This window comes from Gorilla gorilla, chromosome 21 (genome assembly GCF_029281585.2).
Source record: "Gorilla gorilla gorilla isolate KB3781 chromosome 21, NHGRI_mGorGor1-v2.1_pri, whole genome shotgun sequence".
Classification (NCBI taxonomy): Eukaryota; Metazoa; Chordata; class Mammalia; order Primates; family Hominidae; genus Gorilla; species Gorilla gorilla.
Window position 1 is genome coordinate 58,769,992 of NC_073245.2, and position 21,648 is coordinate 58,791,639.

The window sequence follows — 21,648 nt, forward strand, 5'->3', positions numbered from 1 at the left end:
AAATACGTTTATTTATAAAATTAAAACTATGGGTTACTATAAATGAGTTTAGAGGATTTCGAGGCATATAAATAAGTTCCAGGAGCATTTCGAGAAATTCATGATGCAAGGTCTCCATCTAACAGGTAGAGCAGTTGGTGCAGATGAGATGAGCCTGATCGCCAACCAGCCTGAAGGAACCATGAGCTGTCTCTGCACTCCTTGTCTTCGCCTTTGCATGGTTCTTTACCGGTTATCCAGGCCTATCATGCCCAGTATTTCCTTCCATCCTGACCACATCCCTGCGTGGGAAGTGGGTCACATCAATGGTAAATATGCGGTCGTTACGCAGATGTAGAAACCGAGGCTCAGAGAGGTGAAGTGACCTACCCAAGGTCACACAGGGAGGCGGCACAGGACCAAGGTTACAACTCAGGTCTCTGCAACTCCAAAGCTCTTTCCCTTCTCCCTCACTGCTCTCGGTTCTTAAGGCATCCAGCCTGTAGTCTATCCATGCCGGAGGCTTGCAGGCAGGTCTGGGTGTGGGGCGCAGGAAGGATCCCCTAGGGGCAGCTGCTGGCGTTGGTGCCTGTCCTGTCTTCGCTGGAGCCGGGCGTGCAGGTGGCGGACCCTCTTCGCCTCCTGGGCTGTGAAGAAGGAAGCGGCGATGGCATGCCGCAGGCGGCGGGCGTAGGCCTCCAGGAGCACCGTGGAGCCCGCCAGGAGCTGCAGGGCCCCCGCGGCCAGCGGGGCTGCTGCGCGGGGACGCCGGGCGGGTAGCAGTGGGCAGCGGGCGGAGGTGAGGCGGAGCTCCCATTGGTAGGAGCTGTGGACGGAGAGGAAGGGGCTCTCCGGGGCCAGCTGGTTGAAGAGGAAAGGGATGAAGCCCAGGACAGTGTATGCCACCTTGGGAAAGGAGAAAAAGGCAGCGTCGACTGAGGGCCTCTCTGGCCACTCCCCACCTCTAGAAGAGGCTTGTCCAGCTTTCCCTGCCTTCATCTGCAAAATGGTTACAGAAATAACCCCTGTTTCCCAGGGTTTGAGGAGGACCCAATGAGACTAGGAGTCTGAAACAGGTTCTTTTGCCAAATAAAAATCACCATACAAATGTTACTAAGGTTAGTATCTTTGAGCAGAATATTTTAGAGAAAACAAATTGTCTATGGATGTTTGCTCCTTGCTGAGTCCTTACTGAATACTTTAGATGTCCTATTCCATCCAATATACACAATTCTATGGGTCAAGCCCAGGAGGAGCCTAATTTAAAAGATGGGAAGTGGCCAGGCGCAGTGGCTCACGCCTGTAATCCCAGCATTCTGGGAGGCCGAGGCGGGTGGATCACTTGAAGTCAGGAGTTCGAGACCAGCTTTGCTAACATGGTGATATCCCGTCTCTACTAAAAATACAAAAAATTAGCTGGGTGTGTTGGCACGTGCCTGTAATCCCAGCTTCTCAGGAGGCTGAGGCAGGAGAATAGCTTGAGCCCAAGTGGGGAGGGTGCAGTGAGATCACACCACTGCACTCCAGACTGGGCAGCACAGCAAGACTCTGTCTCAAAAAAAAAAAAAAAAAAAAGATGGGAAGCCCAAAGCCACACATGGGTTACACGTTGCCAACCCAGGGATCAGTCTCAGCCAAGGTGGGTCCCTGTGTCCTGCTTATAAGCATTGGGCCCTGCAGTTTCCATAGGTATGTCCAGGTGAGGAAGAATGGTATCTAGAGAGGCAGGGAAGAAAGAAGTTCACCATTTGAACTTTGGAACCAACCTGGGTTAGATTCTCCACTAACCCAGGTGCAGAAGGATAGCTTGCCACACCCCAAATGGTTCAAATGAATGCAGGAGAAACTCCCAAAGCTTTCAGAAAAGGTGAAATAATGTGAAAGCAATGAGTGGGCCTGGACAATTTATGCTTTCCCAGAGGATCAGAGAGTGCCAGCCTCAAAACTTGCTGAGTGAGGGCCTGCAGCTTGCAAGAAAATGCTGGAAACAATGGTGGGGCATCACCGGGGCTCTGGAAGACACAGAGAATGATACTGGAGGAAAAGCCTCAGAGACTGACTTCTCGGCCAGAGTCATTCAGAAAAGTCAGATTGAATGTTTTAGGAAAACCATCAGATTACTTCCCCTCCCTCCCTTCCTTCCTTCCTCTCTTCCTTCCTTTGTCCCTCCCTCTCTCTCCTTCCTTCCTTTTTTCTTTCTTCCTTCCTTCCTTCCTTCCTTTCTTTCTCTTTCTTTCTTTCCTTCTTTCTTTTCTTTCTCTCTTTCTCTTTCTTTCTCTCTCTCTCTCTTTCTTTCCTTCCTTTCTTTCTTTCTTTCTTCCTTTTTTTTTTTTTGGAGTCTTGCTGGCTCAGGTTGGAGTGCAGTGGAGCAATCTCAATTCACTGCAAACTTTGCCTCCCAGGTTCAAGTGATTCTCTCACCTCAGCCTCCTGAGTAGCTGGGATTACAGGCACACACCACCATGCCTGGCTAATTTTTGTATTTTCAGTAGAGATGGGGTTTCACCATGTTGTTGACCAGGCTGGTCTTGAACTCCTGACCTCAGGTAATCCACCCACCTCGGCCTTCCAAAGTGCTGGGATTATAGATAGGCATGAGCCACCATGCCCAGCCCCCTATTTTTCTTTTTATGTATACGCGAGAAAGATATGGCAAAATAAACCTATGTTAAATAATAAGTGAACTATTTTATACAAATACAATTAAAATTCTAAATGATAAGAAAGCATTGTGTCAAGGTTGAATTGGTAGCATTTTCTGCCCTAAGGATACATAAAGTAATGGTGTGACTTGCAATTGATGACTATCTGAGATTTGGTGAAAAAGAGTAAATCAGGGAACGTGCTTAGAACATTGCCTGACACATTTCTTTACTGTGACCTATGGTAAGAAATGCATTTTACAGGCCAGGCATGGTGGCTTATGCCTGTAATCCCCACTTTGAGAGGCCGAGGTGAGAGGAATGCTTGAGAGCAGGAGACTGAGACCAGCCTGAGCCACATAGTGAGACACCATCTCTAAAAAAAAATATTAAAAATTAACTGGGTGGTGGTGGTGCATGCCTGTAGTCTCAGCTACTTGGAAGGCAGAGGTAGGTGAAGTGGGAGGCTCGTTTGAGCCAGGAGGTCAAGGTTACGGTGAGCTGTGATTGCACCACTGCACCACTGCATCCTGGCATGGGCAACAGAGTGAAACCCTGTCTCAAAAAAGGAAAGAAAAGAAATGCATTTTACAGTACCTTCAAAGCAGAGATTGTATTGTAATTGAAGAAAATATTCACAAAACCATACACTCCCTTATTGCCTAAGATGTAATCTTATAATTTTCCAGTTGATTCTATTTCATTAAAAAAACTGTTTATGACTCCTTAAATTGATTAAATTGATTTTGTGCAGTCTGAAAAACACTTTCTTAATATGTAATAAGTACTTGATAAATATAAACTGTTAATATTATTAGCTCGAAGTTTGACACTTTGATATGTTTTATGCAATGGACTTTTGTGTGAGACCTCACTACTAAAAATTAAAAATAAAAAGATCCGTGGCAAAAGAAAGGATCAGAAAACACAACTCTTGATCTGATAGTAATATATCCGATTATAAGTCGATAGTAAATATTTTCTATATCACTATTAAAATAGCAAATATTTCAGGCTTTGCAGGACATACAGTCTCTGTTGCAATTACTCAACTTTGCCTTTGTAGGGCAGCCACAGACGATATATTGACAAATGGCATGGCTGTGTTCTAAAAAAGCTTTATTTACAAAACCAAGAAGCCGTTGGATTTGTCCTGAAGGCTATAGTTGGATGCCTCCTGATCAAGGCCATTCCAAAGTCCTCCTCCAGTCTGACATAGACAGATGTAAGCTATTAATAACAGCCACTCTTCATTAAATAATCTCTTATGTGCCATGGAGCTTACTAGGTACTTTAAGACAATACCACATTGTAAGACACAATAGCCTTGCAGGATTAGGAGGATTGATTCAATTTGTACAAATGTGGAAAATGAGGCTAGGACAAGCTGCCACTTGTGAAGGGTGACCTTGGATGCAAGTTATTTTAAGGTGTCTGGGTTTCAGCATCCTCAACTGCAATAGGAAGTGAAAATAGAAACCACTTCCTAGAGCTGTTGTGGGTATCCGATGAGTCCCTCTGCCCATAGTATGGGGCCCCATGGATGATTCAAGGGCTATTTCTTGGAGGCAAGTCAAATTTAATCACAAGTCAAGGGTTTAACAGACCTTCCCCCTGCCCTCAAAACAATGACTCCCTTCCCTTTTCCCATCATCATACTTACATCATACTTGACCGTGAGCGTGATGGGCACAGTTGGCAACTTCTGAGCCCAGTCCACAGTCGCCTGTGCCAGGAGGAAGGCTACATGGTCTGTGGCCACCGCCACAGCCGTGGCCACCAGGAGCAGGGCAAGCAGCCCCAGCCTTAGAAGACAACTCAACAGCTCCTCCTGTGACAGCCTCAGCTGAGCCGCCTGGAGCAGCCAGGTGGGTGGAGGGGCCAGGAGGTGTGTAGCCTGGGCCTGTGCCAACCGCTGGGTCAGCTGTTGAGTGGCATAGATATTGTCAAACCGCAGGTCTGTCAGGTAGCAATGGAGGTACCATGCCGACTCCACCAGGAGGCCCAGCATAAACAGCCCTGTGACCACTCGCTGGGTCCCTAGTGCTGCTGCCCGGGCCAGGGACTCCAGGCCAGAGAAATCCTCCAGGACCTGCTGAGTGACCCTGAGCATGTGAAGGTAGAAGGCAGAGCCATTGTCCTGGGCCTCAAATGTCAGGCCCCGGCTGCCTGCCTGGCCTGTGGGGCCCAGAGCCCTGGATGCTGCATGCAGCTGGTGAGTGGTATTGAGCAGACTCTCCAGGGAGCCCTCGGTGACACACCTCAGCACCTGCCCAGCTGCACCCACGTTGGCCAGGACGTTGGGCACCACAGCAATGGCCAGGGTGGCAGTGCTGTAGGACAGGAGCAGCCGGCGGCCCTGCTCCGTACCCAGGGTGGGCACGCTGAGTGCAAACAGGCAGCGGACTGGGGGTACCAGGCCCAGGCTCAGGAAGACCAGGAGGCCACAGACAGTGGCCACCATGGCTGAAGGTCCAGGAGGATAAAGCAGCGAGGATGCCAGCCAGTGATAAACCAGACCTGCAGCAGCAGCGGCCAGGGAGGCACACAGGAGGAGCTGGGTCAGCAGCTGGCCACAGCTGGCTGGAACAGGCTGGGAGAAGGCGTCCCAGGCAGCCTGCAGTGGGGCAAGGGCCTTCCAGAACCCCAAGTGCCAGGACCTCCACCTGCACACAAGGAAATTGAAGGGCATCTCTATCAGGAGGTGGGTGGGTGTCTGTCCACTGCCCCTGCCCCACAAACCCATCACCAGGCTCTGCTAACAGACTCCACCCTTGTAGTTACCCAGGTAGACCCATCAGAGTAAGTCACTGTATACCCATGTGACACAAGCTGAACCAATCAGAGCCTTCCCCAGGATTACTGTAGCTGGGACTGTCAGGGAAGAGCCCAACTCCCATGCAGTACCTGAGGATGTGAGGATGAAAGTCTGCCCTGTTTGAGTCCATTATTACAGTTTTGTGAAGGCAACTGGCCCAAGAGAATGAAAGAGTCATGGAGTGAGAAGCACAGGTGAAAGACAGAGAATGAGTAAGAGGAGAGAGAAGAAGAGAAACGATTTCCCTTGAATTAATAGTCCTGGTGGCTTGCTGTATGATTCTGGACCTTCTATTCTTTCTGAACTTCAGGGTCTCCTCTATAATTTAGGGGTGAGGAGGGTGAACTAGTTGGCCTGTGAGGGACTTTTATATTCTATCATCCTTATATTTATTCATTCAACAAGTGTTTATCAAGCAACGACTTTGTGTTAACCATTGGAGAAACAGGAATGAAAAAAACAGAAGTCCCTACCTTCGTGGGGCTTGCGCTATGTTAAGAGCGATGGCAGAGGAGTAGTAAGGAAAGCTTGGATTCTGAACACATTTTGTTGGCAGAGTCAACAAGATTTGCAGAGGCTGATTGGTTGTGGGGTGTGAGAGAAAGAGGGGAGTCAAGGATGACGAGGTGCTTTTGTGTCTGAGCAACTGGAAGCACCAAGCTGTCATTTCCTGAGATGAGAACTCTGTGGTCAAAACAGGTTTGAGTGGAGGGGGAGAGAGGAGGAATTCAGTTCAGAACTCTTAAATTTGAGATTCAGTTGAGCCATTCCGTGGAGCTTTTGACGACGTGGTTGGAAACAGAAGTCAGGAATTCAGAGGGGAGGTCAGGCTGGAGTTATAACATTGGGAGTTATTGATTATTAGATGTCTCCCAACTTTATATCCCTACCTAAAGCCATGTGCACCGTAAGATTCCTCAAGAGAGTGTGTCACTGGGGAGCAAAGACATCCAAGGACATGCCTCAAGGCGCTCCAAGGTTAGGGGCTCTTAGATGAGGAGGAACCAGCAAAGGAGACTGAGAAACCAATGTGGTGCTTAGGAAGCCAAATAAACAAAATGTTTCAAGGAGAAGGGAGTGATCAAGTACATCAAATGCAGCCAACAGGTCAAGAATGATGAGGACTGAGCAATGCCTATTAGCCGCTTAGAGGTCACCGTTGACATTGGCAGGGACAGTTCGGTGGCTTTTGGGGCCAAAATCCAACTAGACTGGGTCCAGGAGAGATGGGAAGGAGAAGAATAGGAAACACAGATATGGACAACTCTTTCCAGTAATTTCTACACTAAAACAGCAGAGAGATGAAGCAGCGGCTGGTAGCTATGGGAAATTGGACCAAGAGAATTCATGTAAAGGGAGGAAATCTATAGCATGTTTGCAGGTGGGAGATCTCATCGAGAGGGGAGACATTGACAAAGGGGAGACTCCCTGGAGTGACACCTGTAGGGGTGGAGGCAGAGAGTGAGACTGAGAACATGCAAGGTGGGGCTGGTCTTAGAATGGAGCAGAGGTTGTTCATCCTTAATAGCAGGTGGGAAAGCAGAGGAAATAGGTACAGATGATGGCGAATGAACAGGCAACGTGTATGCACCTGTGAAAAGTATCCTCTGATATACGCAGAGCAGAGTAATGTTAAGGGCATGACCTCTGGACTGCCTGGGCTCAAATTTCTGCTCCACCACTTGCCAGCTATGTGACCTTGGGTACATATCACAACCTTTCTGTGTCTCAGCTGTCTCATCTGTAAAATGGTGCAATAAAAGTATGCACCTCCTGGGGTCACTTTGTTTCTGGCACATGGTAAGTATCACATCAGCTATTACCTACCACTAGAGTCAACTCCACCGGAGCAGGGACTTTGTCCCTTTTGATCACTGATATGTCCCAAGTGCCTACAATAGTGTCTGCCATGTTGTGAGTGCTCCAAAACTATTCATTAAGAGTAGCATGACCGATTGCTTCTGTTTGCTCAGGTTGGCAGGAAGCAAGGTCAGCAGAGAAGGTAAGATGCTGGAGGAGGTGATGGATGCTTGAAGAGGAAGAAGAAAGTACAAAATGGTTGCCCAGGAAAGTGGGAGAACAAACGAACTAGGGCAATAACATATGTGCTGGGCAACACTGAGGCCCACTTGAGGTTGGAGATCATACATTATCTTAAGTGAGAGCAGGCAGAAAGGTTATATGGGAATATGGTTATAAAGGGCAGGGAGGGTGGTGGGGAGGCTATCACTGTGTTGGTTACAGGCAAAGCTGCTGACTTGCTCCACCATCATAAGCTTGAAGGATAAGCATGTGACTGGGTCTAGTTGATCCAAGTACCCCTGATCCCCTGGCCACGGTGTCTGGTGCAGGGATTGCACCTGACCGGAGATGGACCAATAGAGCTTTCCTCAGGGTTTTGCTGCAACGACAAAAAAAACTGCCCTTTGTTGCCTTGAGAGCTAAGCTGGTAGGAGGATGCCTCAAGCCTTGGGGACCACCACGTAGTGTGAGTCGGCCTGGGATGAAGGCAACACAAGGAAAACAGTGTTGGGAAACAGACAGAGAGTCCCAGTGGCCTTGTTGGAGGACCTGGATCCAGAAATGCCTGAAGCCGAAATCTATGCCGGACCACACACTAGGAAATGTCTGTTTTTCTACAGGCAGTGTAAGATCAATCTGTCACTTGCAACTCAATGAGTCCTGACTAATACAGAAACCTTTGTCACAGGGCTTCTGGGACAATAAAATGAAATAATGCATGTAAAGAAGTTTACACAGGGTCTGGCACAGAAGAAGGATCCTATAAAACTGCACCACTTGTTACTCTGACGATACTTATGTCAACGATGTAAATGTTTCACTCGAGTCTCCTCTGTGCCCAGGCTCTGTGCTGACCCCTGTGGACACAAAGATGAATTAAGTCCTGGTCCCACTAAAGGAGTTCACAGTCTAATTGAGGAGACTTAAATAGACCATTAGAGTTTAAGTTCATTAACAAAGAATTCTGAGCATAGTATGCCTGGGCCTGGACTGGGGTGGGATAGATGGAGAGTGACCCAGTTTTACCTGGGAGTCAGGAAGGCTCCCTGGAAGAGGTGACATTCCAGCTGGGGGTGGAAGGACAAGTGTCAGTTTGTGGGTGAAGAAGGGAGTTGGACATCCCTGACAGAAAGAACAGCGTGTGCAAAGGTCCTGTGCTCTGACCATCGGGAAATAGGGAGTTGGGAGAACCAGAACAGTGGGAAGCTGAGATGCAGTGAGGCCTGTGGGGCTGGAGTGAAGGTCACAACCTTGAAGCCCTAAAGGCTGAATCATATGCAAATGTGCTTTATTGTGGCCCACTCTGTGTGTGTGTGTGTGTGTGTGTGTGTGTGTGTGTGTGTGTGTAAGCTGTCCCCATTTGGAAATAAGGAAGTTTCACATTAAAATCTGGGTTTCCAGCTTTTCTTGAGAGATAAGAAGATCTGGGTTAGAGCTCCCACCTTTGCAACAGGTAGCTGGAGCTGAGTATCCACTACCCACCTTTGACAGGGGAGCAGCCCCGCAGACTGCATTCTGCTGATCAATGAACGGGTCTGTCTGCACACCCAGGTGGCCTTCCACAGGTGCAACCCCTTCCCAGCTCCCGAAGGCATTTGAATTTGGGATAAACACCCCTTTCTACTATATAATTAATATTTGGAACACAGTAGCTTTTGGAATAATAGCTAATAATAAAAACAATTTTAAGGATTGAAAGCCAGTCCTAAGTCATATTGGATGACAATTCCTGCACGGGGTATTGAAAATGGCAGGGAAACTAGCTGCTGTTTAGTGAGTGCTTCCTCTGAGCCAAGCAGGTGCCAAGTATTAAGCATGTGTTTTCTCATTCAATTCTGGCAACAGTCTCGTAGATGTCATTATTACTTCCATTTCACAGATGGGGAACTGAGGCTCAGAGAACTGAGGATTTGCCTAAGGTCACATAGCCAAGGAATGGCAGAGCTGAAGATTTGGGTTCATATCCATCACCCCCAATGGCTGACTGTTTTCTCACCTGTAGCCCTCAGTGTCCAAAGTCCCCAGACCTACCCGGTCTTGACAAGTTGCTCAGCTGCTCCTGGGTGGCCCGGCATGCTGTCCGAATGGCAGTGGTTTCAGGCGGGCGGTCGCTGGCAGCTGCGGCAGGTGGAGAGGAAGTGGGGGAATCGCTGGGACTTGGGAATCCCTGCCACTTCTGCTTTTCCACTCTTTAATGAAGCTCTCCTGACTGCCTTGTCCCGCCCTTTTCGGGGCCCACCTCTCAGAGGGTTGGGCAAGCTGCCTCATCCTCTGCCCACAAGCAAGAGCGGGTGGAAGGTGTGGGAAGAGGAAAAGACAGCCTTTTCCAAGCGATGTCTCTGATCTTGGTAGCAGGAAGGTAGAATTAGCCCCATTTTACAGAGAAGGAAACTGAGGCACAGAGAAACCATACAGCTCCCCTTTCCCTCCCACTCCATAGTTGTGTGCCCCAAGGGGAGCCTGATCCCTGCTCTTGGGACTCACAGGTGATAATCAGACCCCTGCCAAGAACTGCGAGCAGTGGCTCTGGTCTCCTTCCCCAGCCCCCTTCCTGTCTTTAGCCTGACTTGTACCTCGCTTCAAATCTCAGCTCTGTCCCTCCCTAGCTATGAGACCTTGGGCAGGTGACCTCATATCTCTCTGCTGGTTTTCTCCCCTTAAAAAAAGTTTAATGAGGCTGGGCACAGTGGCTCACATCTGTAATCCCAGCACTTTGGGAGGCTGAGGGGGGTGGATCACCTGAGGTCAGGAGTTTGAGATCAGCCTGACCAACATGGTGAAACCCTGTCTCTACTAAAAATACAAAAATTATCTGGTTTGTGGTGGTGCATACCTGTAGTTCCAGATACTCGGGAGGCTGAGGCAGGAGAATCACTTGAACCTAGGAGACAAGGTTGCAGTGAGCTGAGATCACGTCACTGCACTCCAGCCTGGGCACAGAGCGAGACTCCGTCTCAAAAAAAAATAGTTAATGAAAATAACAGTTAACATTTATTGAGCACTTACTATGTATCAGGCATTCTTCTAAACAATTTCTCTTCAAATTCACTGAACCCTTACTTTGAACATCCCTTTATGGTGAAGATGTTATTTTCATTCTTCAGCTCAGAACACTGAGACTCAGAGAGCTACGTCGCCAACCACGCCACTCAGCTATTAATGATACTGCCGTGATTTCTAACCAGCGGGCTGGCTTCAGGGTATACCAGTTAGCCACTGGGCTCTGCTGCTGTGAAGGGGATAATTCACAGACCTCGTGATTACTTCATAGTACAGCTGGTACTGCAAATAGTAGGTACTCAATAATGTAAATTCCCCACGCACACCCTCTGCAGTTAGTGCCCTGCAGGTCTGCTTTCAGGCTGTTCTGAAAGCCAGTTCCTACCTGGAATGCAGACACCTCTCCAGCATCTCTGTACCCCATCACTCCCAGCAGGCCTCCCCTGAGCCCCCCAGGCTCCCCCTCTGTGGGATGGACCGGTAGGGGCACAGCCACTTTCCCTTATAAGGACATGTTGCCTGGGTCACTCTCAGGCCTGAAGGGGAATGTCCTGCGGCCTGGATAGGGGAAGTGACATTCTTATAGTCACACAGCGATTGAATGGAATACCTGTGGCCAGAACCCTCAGAGGGCCTAACACACTTCCCAGACCGTGCACCCCTCCAGGATGTTAGGCCAGCTACCAGGTCTGCAAAGAACTAAGCACATGAGGCAGACTAGCAGCAGCAAACTTGTGTACCCACAGGGGCCACCCTGCTGAGGTCATGAACAAAGCAGGATGAATGCAAATAGCAGTGAGCTACAAAGTGTAGCCTCCCCCACTCCCTCCTGTCTGGTCAGCTGTTATTCATCTCCAGTTGAGGGTCAAAGCCCCTTGAAAACGAGGCCCACCATGACCAGATTTTCCAGCTTTTCTAAAGATGCCAGTCATTCTCTTTTTAATGTAAATGTCAGCTTTTTTTTTTTAATGAAAGACTACCATGCAGACCAATCTTAACAGGTCTATGGGCCAAAGCCAGCATGAGGAGCATCAATTTTCACCTTCCACAGGAGGCCTTAGTCAGGCCTGCTGTTAGCTGTCTGGCTGCAAGGAGATGTCTAGCTATTCCCCCCAAACTGCAGGGGCCCTGGACTGGAGGCAGCAAAACTGAACTCAAATGCCAGCTTTACCACTTACTGTGCTGTGTGACCTTGGGCAAGACACTGTCCCTCTCTGAAGTTGTGCATCCTCTGCTATAATGAGGGTAATACAGTACCTACTTTAAGGACTGTTTGAGGATTCAATGAGATAATGCATATAGAGTGTTCAGTAAGCAATAGGTAAATGCTCATGCCCGGTTCCCTCCTACCTGGGATGACAGTTCTGCCGAGCGAGCCCGTCTGCTCACATCTGATTGTTGAGACTTCTGATGCTCACCAGGCCACCCTGGCCTGGATCCCATCACATAGCAAACTTCAGGGCATTGTGCTGGTCAGACAGAAAGAGTCCTAGAAGCCAGCCACCAGCATTTGCCCAGTTTCTGCACAGGCCCTAGGGAGCTGGTTGGATAAGGACCAGGCAGTTTGTTTCCGGAAGGCCTCTGGTGGATATGTAAGATTTGGGAGCATGGGGGCATAGGGAGTGAACAGGCAAAATATATTTTTGGCTTTTCTCGGTACATGTAGGCAGTTACCTCTGTCTATATAAGGCTGGCCTGACCTCAAGGCCCACAACATCCGGAAGGGGCTTCTGAATCATCAAAAATAGAATCAGCTTTGTTGAGGGGAATTTGTGGGTGGAGGATTCAGAGCCATAAGACAGAAGAGGAAGAGGAAGAGGTAAGCCTTCAGATCTTCCTGGAGAGCCTGGTCTGGGATCAGAATCAGAGACCCATAGAGTATTATTTCAGTAGTGATGGACTTTTGCCTTGTTGCCCAGGCTGGTCTCAAACTTCTAGGCTCAAGTAATCTGCCCACCTCAGCCTCCCAAAGCGCTGGGATTACAGGCGTGAGCTACTGTGCCCAGCTGCATAGAATAATTAGAGTCACTGAATTCTTCAGCCTTCTTCAATGTTGCCACTGTCCAGATAGTTTGAGAATACAGAGAAGCAGCCAAAATCTTCCTATATTGCTGGTGCTACCCAATAGCAACAGTATGTGAGCCACCAACTCGAACCGTATGCATAATTTAAACTTTTCTGGTAACCCTACTCGAAGTCCACTGATTCAAATGTTAGTCTCATCTAAAAACACCCTCACAGAAATATCCAGAATAATGCTTGACCAAATATCTGGGCACTATGGCCCAGTCAAGTTGATATATAACATTTTTTAAATTAAAAAAATTGAATTTTTAAAAACGGAAATCAATTTTAGTAAAATATTTTAGTCAATGTAACATATCACAAATATCCTTTAAACATGTAAATAATATAAAAAATTGACAGGATGTTTTACATTTATTTTATCATATTACAATTTTCTACTTATAACAAATCTCAATATGAACTAGTCACATTACAAATGTTCAGTAGCCACACATAGCAAGTGGCTACTGTGTCACACAGGGCAGCTATAGACCATTTCCATCATTACAGAAAGATCAGTGGGTAGTGCTGCTCTAAGCCATTAGAACCCATGACCGCTAATGCTGAAATGGACCTCCCAGATCATGCAGTTCAAGGGTCATAGATTCAAATGCTTTCACAAGCCAGGAAAGTGACTGAGTTGACAGAGGAGAGCCAGTGTAAGTCATTAAAGAGTGGTGGGGACTGAGGCTAATTAATGTTTATGTTCCAACTTATGATTTCCTCCACATACTACTCAGCTCCAAACAATTGTTGCCAGATGCCAATGAGGGTCTCATATTGCTAGATCTGGTATTTTCCTTTCCAAGAGAAGCAGAAATCCAGATTTTTATGTGAAATCTCCTGAATTTTCATGACTAGCAAATAATAATTTAAAATTCATCAGGGGTCTGGCACAGTGGCTCACGCTTGTAATATCAGCACTTTGGGAGGCCGAGGCAGGTGGATCACTTGAGGCTCAGGAGTCTAAGATCAGCCTGGGCAACATGGAAAAACCCCGACTCTACTAAAAATAGAAAAATTAGGTGGGCATGATAGTGATGTTGTGCACTTCCAGCTACTCCAGAGGCTGAGGTGGGAGGATCACCTGAGCCTGGGACATGGAGGTTGCAGTGAGCTGAGATCACACCAGGCCAGTGCACTCCAGCCTGGGCCACAAAGCGAGACCCTGTCTCAAAAAAACTAAACTTAAAAAACCAAACTCATTGGGGAGAGGACAAACAAAACCTGGCTGAGGGTTGGCACCAGATTGCAAGCTCTGATGTGTCAACCCTTTGTGCCTTACTCTTCTCAAAGCCTGTTTCTCCAGACCCCTCCCCATGCTCCTCCTCCCTGCCCTGCACCCGGGAGGTGGACCTGGATGGGCTGCATCAAAGCCCTCCTTGCATTCTGGCTCCTGTTGGTGCAACACATAAAATTTCATGTGTCAACTTGGCTGAGCCATGGTGTCCAGGGATTTAGCTATGCATCACTCTTGATGTTTCTGTGAGTATGTTTTGAGATGAGATTAACATTTGAATAAGTGGGTTTTGAGTAGGGTGGATCACCCTCCAGAATGTGAATGGGTCTCATCCATCAGTGGGAGGCCTGAATATTGCAACAGACTGACCCTTCCTGAGCAAGAGGACGCTCTGCAGCAGACAGCCTTCGGGTTCCAACTGCAGCACTTTCTTGGCTCTCCAGCCTCCTGGTCTCCCTATCAGATTTTCGACTTGCTAAGCCTCCATAATGGTGTGAGCCAATGCCTAAAAGAAATCTTTCTCCTTCTGTCTTGATAAGACACACACACACACACACACACACACACACACACACACGCACCCTGTTTGTTGGTTTCTCTAGGGAGCCCTGACTCCCCAGCAGGAGAGCTGAGGGATAGAGGAGAGGAAGAGCCCCCTCCTTCCTGCAGTCACCAAGAGCCAGCTGCATCCCTGGACCCAGATCCCATCAGGAAGCTTGCTCCCTTGAGGCCTTGGGCTGGGAGGTGCTCCTCTACTCTTCACTCCCTGATTTCTCAGCACTGGGGTCCCACAATTTTCCTGTGGTCCCCCTACTCTCTGCTGTAACTTGACCTTTTACAAAACTCTCTACAAATTAGCTAGTTTGCATACTTTCTATTTCCTCTTGAGACCCCACCTATGTGCTCTCATTTCTCAGATGAAAAAATCGAAATCCAAAATAGTAGGCCAGGTGCGGTGGCTCGTGCTTATAATCCCAGTGCTTTGGGAGGCAAAAGCAGGAGGACTGCTTGAGGCCAGGAGTTTGAGACCAGCCCAGGCAACATAGCAAGACCCTGTCTCCGCAAAGAAAGTAAGAAAACAAGCCAGGTATGGTGGTGCACACCTGTAGTCCTTTTTACTCAGTAGGCTAAGGTGGGAGGATCATTTGAGCCCAGGAGTTCAAGGTTACAGTGAGCTATAATTGCACCCTACACTCCAGCCTGGGCTACAGAGCAAGATCCAGTCTCAAAAAAAAAAAAAAAAAATAGTAAAGAGATCTGCTCAAGGTCACACAGCATGTTAGAGATGGAGCCAGGATTCCAATGAGGCTTATTGAACTCCTTGTTTAGTGACTTTTATTTCATCTCCTTTTTACGATACCATCACCGCCTCCATTTCTCCACCTACTTGACTCTATATCTGTTTGACACTCATATTGGAATATGTCTGTGTGTAATCTGTCACTCTGTGTACCTGTAGTTCATCACTTCTATGTGTTCCTGTGTTTTCCTTAGTGTATTTCCTTTATATTTTATTTCAATACTCCCCCGGTGATGGTCACCTAGGTGGCCTCAAACAACAAGTGGCACAAATATCCTTTGACACTGTCTCCTTAGGACCCATGAGGTAGTTTTCTGGGTCATAGGAAATACAGATAATGAATACCCCTAATTACTGCCAAGATGCCGGCCGGGCTGACAGGATTTCTGTTTCCTTATATCCTACCAGGACTTATTGTCCACTTTTCTTATTTTTCCCAGTCCGATTGGCATGTAATTTATTTTAATTTGCATTTCCCTGCAAATTATAAACACGTAGGTTTGGGTATCTCTTCATAATCCTGTTGGCCATGTAGATATCTCTTTTCAGGATGATATTTCACACCTTTTGTCCACTTTTTTCTTGGGGGCTATGGTAAATGGCTTCCAAACATGGCAGCCCACTGTCCCTCCACTCCCTGGTGGATGCTGCCCCTACCTTCAAGGGCTGGAGTCTATTTCCTTCCCCTTGAACCAGGCCAGTCCTGTGGGCTACTTTGACCAATAGAATTTGGCAGAATTGACGTTCTTAGACTTCCACATCCTGCCCTTAGAGGCCTTTTAGCTTCGGTTTTTGTTGCTCTTGAAGGCCACTATCATGTAAAGAGGTCCAGGATAGACTCCTGGAGAAGCCACATGAAGAGAGACCCTGAAGTGTCAGCGGCCATTGCAGACCTTCCAGCCCTAGCAAAACTCCCAGCTCACGGGGCAGAGACAATGCCATCCCTGCAGAGCTCTGTCCAAACGCAGAAACGTGAGCCGAGAAATTGCTGTTTCGAAGTTCTAAGTTTGAGGATGGCTTGTTATGCGGCCACAGGTAACAAAAACAAGGTTTTGTTTTGTTTTGTTTGTCTTGTCTTTTCTGAGTTGGGGTGCTCCTCATATCTTCTGGACATGAGCCCTTGGTGTATTCCAATGACTCTGTACCAGCCCTGCCACCTCCTTGTTCCCATGCTGCCATGAGCGTACCGTAATGGTGCTGCCACCTTCTGCCCGCAGATCTTTTTCACTAAGAATGGCAAAGCCCTTCAGGCTTCAAGGACTGAGTAACATCTGGTCAGAGCAAGCTAGGATGCCTTCTCAGGAAAGCTGCAGAGAGACCTTGTAACCAGCCAGAAGAGGCAGACTCTAGATTTCCAAATGCCACAAAGTTCCAGCTCAGAGCACCCAACTAAGTGAAGCAATCTGCTCATCTGAACCTCTGCACTTGCAGTCCCCTTGCCTGGAATGTTCTCCCCAGAGACTCCCCATCGCTCCCACCTTCTCCCTTCCTCCCACATTGCCATGAGCATCTGGCTGACTCCTTCAGGTCTCAATCTAGTGCCACCTGCTCAGAGAAGTCCTCCCCGTCCACCCTGGCTAAAGTAGCCTCTGAGTCAGTTTAACATCTTGGTCATTTTCTTCTTAGCCAGCATCATGACACATGACTTGTTTATGTTCCTATTGCCTGTCTCCCCTGCCAGCGTGTAAGTTCCATGTGGGCGGGACAATGAACCAGAACATGACAGGTTCCCAATAAATGTTTATTGAATGAATAAATGGAAGAAGGAGTGAACAAAGTAATGAACAAAACAGACCCCAGATCAGAGGGAGAGATGGCTTTCTTGTTAATTCTGGTGCAGATTCAAGCAGCAAATATTTACTGAACACTTGCTATGTGCTGGAAATTGTTCTAGGAACTGGAGTTACAGCAGTAAAAAAAATACCATTTGTATTTTCATAAATTTATATTCTAGAGGGAGAAGAAGATAATAAGAAAATAAGTTATACAGTGTCCTAACTATTAAGGAGAAAATATAGCAGAGTAAGGGAGTGGAGAGTAATGAGGGTGACATTTTAGACAGGAGGTCAGGGAAGCCTCTCAGGGAAGGTGACACCTGAGCAGGGACTTGAATAAAGTGAGTCGGGGAACCAGACATATATTTGGGAGAGAGTGTTCTAGGCAGAGGGAACAGCACATGCGAAGGCCCTGAGGCAGAGTATGTAGCTGGAGAGGGGAGGGAAGAGCAGTAGAAATCAGAGAGGTCAACTCTGTGGAATCCCCAGCCCAGGAATTTGGGGCTTTGAAGCTCTCTTATGTTCAGAAAGGCAAATCATCTCCGGGTCCAAAGTTGATTAACATTCTTTATTTCACAGTATTTTTGATCAGAAGTCTTTGAAATCATGATTCATCTGGTTACAAATCCCATGAGTTTCTCTTTGAATGAACCTCTTGCTTCCAGTCCCATACGACACACCTCCCACCAGCCCCAGGGGGTTGTAACTGTGGTTCAACACCGAGTGCTCGCTTGGAAAGGAGGTGGAGCTCAACCTCCAACTCAGAGGACCTCTCCCACTGCTCTCAGGGAAATGCCCATGATTCACTTATGCTGTATCAACAACGAGTGCAGCTGGGCGCTGCCTTCCCAGCTGGCCAAGCGCTCCTAGGGGAATCTCCACCCTCAGAGGCTTAGGAAAGGGAAGTGTGACGATTCAGGGCCCCTGGGCTGGTGTCTTTTCTGATACTGGGCTAATGCTGGGCCATTCCATTCAGCAGACACTTCCTGAGGGCCTGAGCTCTTCACTGGGATGCCAGAATGCTTCTGCTTGGAACAAAGAGGGATTTATCCTTGAAGGCAGACACCACTTCCAGCCTCAGGCTCATGGGGACGTCTCAGTTTTACCCATATGTAGAAGGGGACAATCTTTTGTTTGCCTGAGACATTTTACCCTGGCCTTTCACAAGGCCTCAATTTATCTTTTGACTTTTCTCTCACCCCTGACAAATGGGGCCTTTGATAATTAAACATGCTTACCACTTAAGGTGGGGCACGGAGAGATCAAGGCCACCTGCTGGGACAAGCAGCAACTGACCGCCTTGCAGCCACAGAGGCCTATGGGGGCCACATGTAGGAGGGTCCTGGCTGGAGGGGTCATGAGTCACCCCATGGGAGGGCAGGACCCAGGCCTGGTCTGACCCCAGAATTATGGCCAAACTGACCCAGATGAAACAGGAGAATCCTAAATCTCTTGGGTCGAGATGTCAGCTGCGGTTTCTAGAACTTCCCCTGGTATGCTCAGGAGCCCAGAGAAACAGCAAAGAGGCTTTGCACAGTCTCATGTCCTTGGAAAGCTATCTGTCCCTTTCCCTGTCTCCAAGGATTAAAAAAGAATCTCTGACTGCTGGTTATCGGCAGGGGTAAAACAACTGGTGCAGAATGGGCACCAACTAAGCAAAAGCACACACTGGTTGTGAACAGCTGGAACAACTGGGTTGGAACATTGCAGCCCAGGAAAGTGATCTTTAAAGACAAGGTGGGCTCTTCAGTGTAACCGAAAGTAATCACTGGGGGATAATGTTAGCTGTGCCCATGGGAATGAATGGCCTCCTATCCCAACTGTATGAGACAAACACCATGCCAGATTTGCTCACTGTTGATGAAACTGGGCTCTCTTGTATCCTAACGATAAAACAGCTCACTGATAAAGGAGCTTATTTCTCAGGCAGCAGATCTGAGAGATACCTGGGCCTTGAACTGCATGAAAGAGAGAGAAAGTATCCTAGATAACGGCTCATGGACTTGAGTGGGCCACTGGAGGTCACCCTTGCTTGCTGCATATTGGATTACAGAAAAGAATTATTTGATTGTTTTGTAGTGTCCTAGCAGCAGGTGATGGTGACGGCCCTTTGAGAGGGTTCAGCCTCAAGGGAATCCTCCAGGTGGACTCAGAGGGTCCGAAATGTGTCATTGGCCAAGGTGGGTGGCAATGCTGTGACATTGACCGAGTACATATCAGCCCAGTCCGGGAAGGTGCCCAGCTGGAAGATGGTCTGTGCCCAGGTATTCATAGCCAAACTGAGCAGCAGGACACCCATCAGGTTCATCAGGAGGCCTGTCCGCACCTGAAATAGAGCCCAGACCGAGGGAGGGGTCAGCACCTGACCCACCATACAGATGGAAACATTCAGACTCAGAGACAGGAAGTCACTCACCCAAGATCACACAGCCAGGAAGTGATGGAGCCAGGACACAGACCCAGGTCGGTCAATGCCTGGGACTCTTCAATCTTTACACTACCCTAGGCTGTCACTCAAAGAGCTGCAAGTGTCCCCATTCATTGATGGCCTCTAGGCTCCAGGCACTGTGTGCTACGCAGTTGTCACAGGGTTATGCCGTTTAACCCAGAAAGCAACCTTACAAAGGTCATTCTTATTAATCCCCATTTTATAGAAGAGAAAAATGAGACCTAGAGAAGTTGACTTGTCCAAGGTCACCTAACTTGAAAATAATCTTGTCTGATCCCTAAACACCCCCATCCCACACACATATACACACACGCATGCACACACACATGCATGCATGTAGGAACACACATATGTACACATATGTACACACACACACTTCAGGTCCAGTCCAGTCAGGTAGTCCTAGTCAAGACTACCCTTGTCCATTGGGAAGCATTTTTCTTCTGTCGGTGGAGAATGTGCCCATCTGCTCCCCACCCTGGCTGGCCTCTTGGACCATTCAGTCCACCTTGGGCTGAAAATCCCTGTTTTCCCACCTGGGTCTTCCAGCTGCCCTGCCTTCACATAGCCCAGCCTGAATCACGTGGTGAGACAGTTACTTCCTTTCTAATTTTCTTTCTGTCTATTCCTCCCAGAGAAAGTCTCCCTTAGGGGTGTGATAGGAAAATAAATCTTGGGGCCCCCAAATCACTAAGCTAAAGAGAAAAGTCAAACTGGGAACTACTTAGGGCCAACCTGTCTCCCATTCTATTCAGTCATCCCTCTGCTCACTGAGTTGAATGCATATCTGATTGCCTTCTTTGGAAAGGCTCATCAGAGACTCAAAATAATGCAACCATTTGTCTCTTATATACCTATGACTTGGTAGCCCCCTGCCCTCTTTGAGTTGTCCCGCCTTTCCAGACCAAACCAATGTTCATCTTACATATGTTGATTGATCTCATGCCTCCCTAAAATGTATAAAATCAAGCTGTGCTCCACCCACCTTGGGTGCATGTCGCCAGGACCTCCTGAAGCTGTGTCACAGGTGTGTGTCCTTAACTTAGGCAAAATAAACTTCCTAAATTTACTGAGACCTGTCTCAGATTTTTGGGGTTCACAGGGGCCACCATGGCTTCAGCACTTCTCTGCTCCTGTCAGTTGCCCTTTTAACAAGGAGAGGCCCAGAACCTTCTCCAGGCAGCTGCTATCAGGGAGAGCTTAATTCTTTTGTTTTTGCCGCTTTGCATTTATTTTTAGGTTTCACTGGCCATGGCATATATTAATAATACTGGTTTTCCATTGATGGATGCACTGGAAACATTTCTTCTGGAATATTCTTAAGTTTTTTTTTTTTTTAATGTCAAGCTGATTTAGTAAAGGTGTTAAATAAATATTACCATGGACGGGTGGGGGACATACTGCTTGTGCTGTCCTGCCTCTCTTCTAAGGGCACAGAGGTGGAAGCCCTGGCACCTTCGGAGGATTAGAGGGAGTCGGGCCGACATATTGGGGAAACTGGGGGAGGATTGGGTCTCCCTTTGCCAGGGCTCAAAATTCCTGCTGGTCCCATGTTAGCTACTTCATTAACACCTAACTCATTACTCTCAGGAGCGAACCTGCAGGTGGGCCATCCCTGCCCGGGACTGGCTGACCGGGGGTGCCCCTTGTACCCCTCCACACCTCTTGCAAATCTCTTCCCCTTGGGGACTCTCCATTTCTCTGGCTGTCTTTATTCTCCAAATCTGTGCTGTTTGCATTGCTGCCCTCTCAGTCTTTTTCTCTAAGTAGCCTCCCTGCTTCCACACTTGTCCCTCCCACCCTAACGATTCACTCCAGCCAGCAGCCAAAATGATCTTCTACAGACAGAAGTGAAATCACATCATTGCCCTGCTTACTGAGGGCCCCCACTGTGGTTTGAATAAGATACCAAGTCTGTCCTGTCCCCGCTGTTCCCTGACCTCGTGTCTCCAACCTCATCCTTCTCCAACTCCACTGCAGCCACCCCAGCCTCCTGGCCCTGAATTTCTGGAGCACTCGCTGCTATTCCTCACTTCCAGGCTTTTGTACCTGCTGTGCCCTCCATTGGGACTGCTCTTCCCCTTTTTCTCTGTGAGGCTGGCGGCTTCCCATGATCATCAGCTCCCATGTCACCTTCCTGGAGAGGGCTTCCCTGCCACCCCTCTCCCCCGTCCTCTTACACTTCCTCATGTTTTATTTCCTTCTGAGCACCTAGCAATATTGAAATTTTACATAATTTAGGAAAATCTGCTGAACTTGCTCACGTCTGTCTTCACCAATAGAAAGCAGCCTCCTTGGAGGCAGATCGGTGTCTCTCCCACTCTGCAGTGCCCCCAGTGGCTGGAACATAGAATGC

At 48.1% G+C, this 21,648-nt stretch overlaps 2 protein-coding genes across 2 annotated transcripts in view; both read right to left on the minus strand.

Moving 5' to 3' along the window:
* Positions 1-206: 206 nt before the first annotated feature.
* Positions 207-9,536, minus strand: OCSTAMP (osteoclast stimulatory transmembrane protein). Its single transcript, XM_004062303.5, is given in 4 exon segments — positions 207-528; positions 531-885; positions 4,285-5,287; positions 9,493-9,536. Coding segments are annotated over 4 exon segments (1,698 nt in total). The 3' UTR covers positions 207-232.
* Positions 9,537-16,795: 7,259 nt separating this feature from the next.
* The window catches only part of SLC13A3 (solute carrier family 13 member 3), a 93,432-nt gene continuing 88,579 nt past the window's right edge, over positions 16,796-21,648 (minus strand). Inside the window, exon 13 of the mRNA XM_004062304.5 lies at positions 16,796-19,169. Within this exon, the coding sequence (XP_004062352.1) occupies positions 18,993-19,169 (177 nt within the window). The 3' untranslated portion in view covers positions 16,796-18,992. The remainder of the gene's footprint in view (positions 19,170-21,648) is intronic.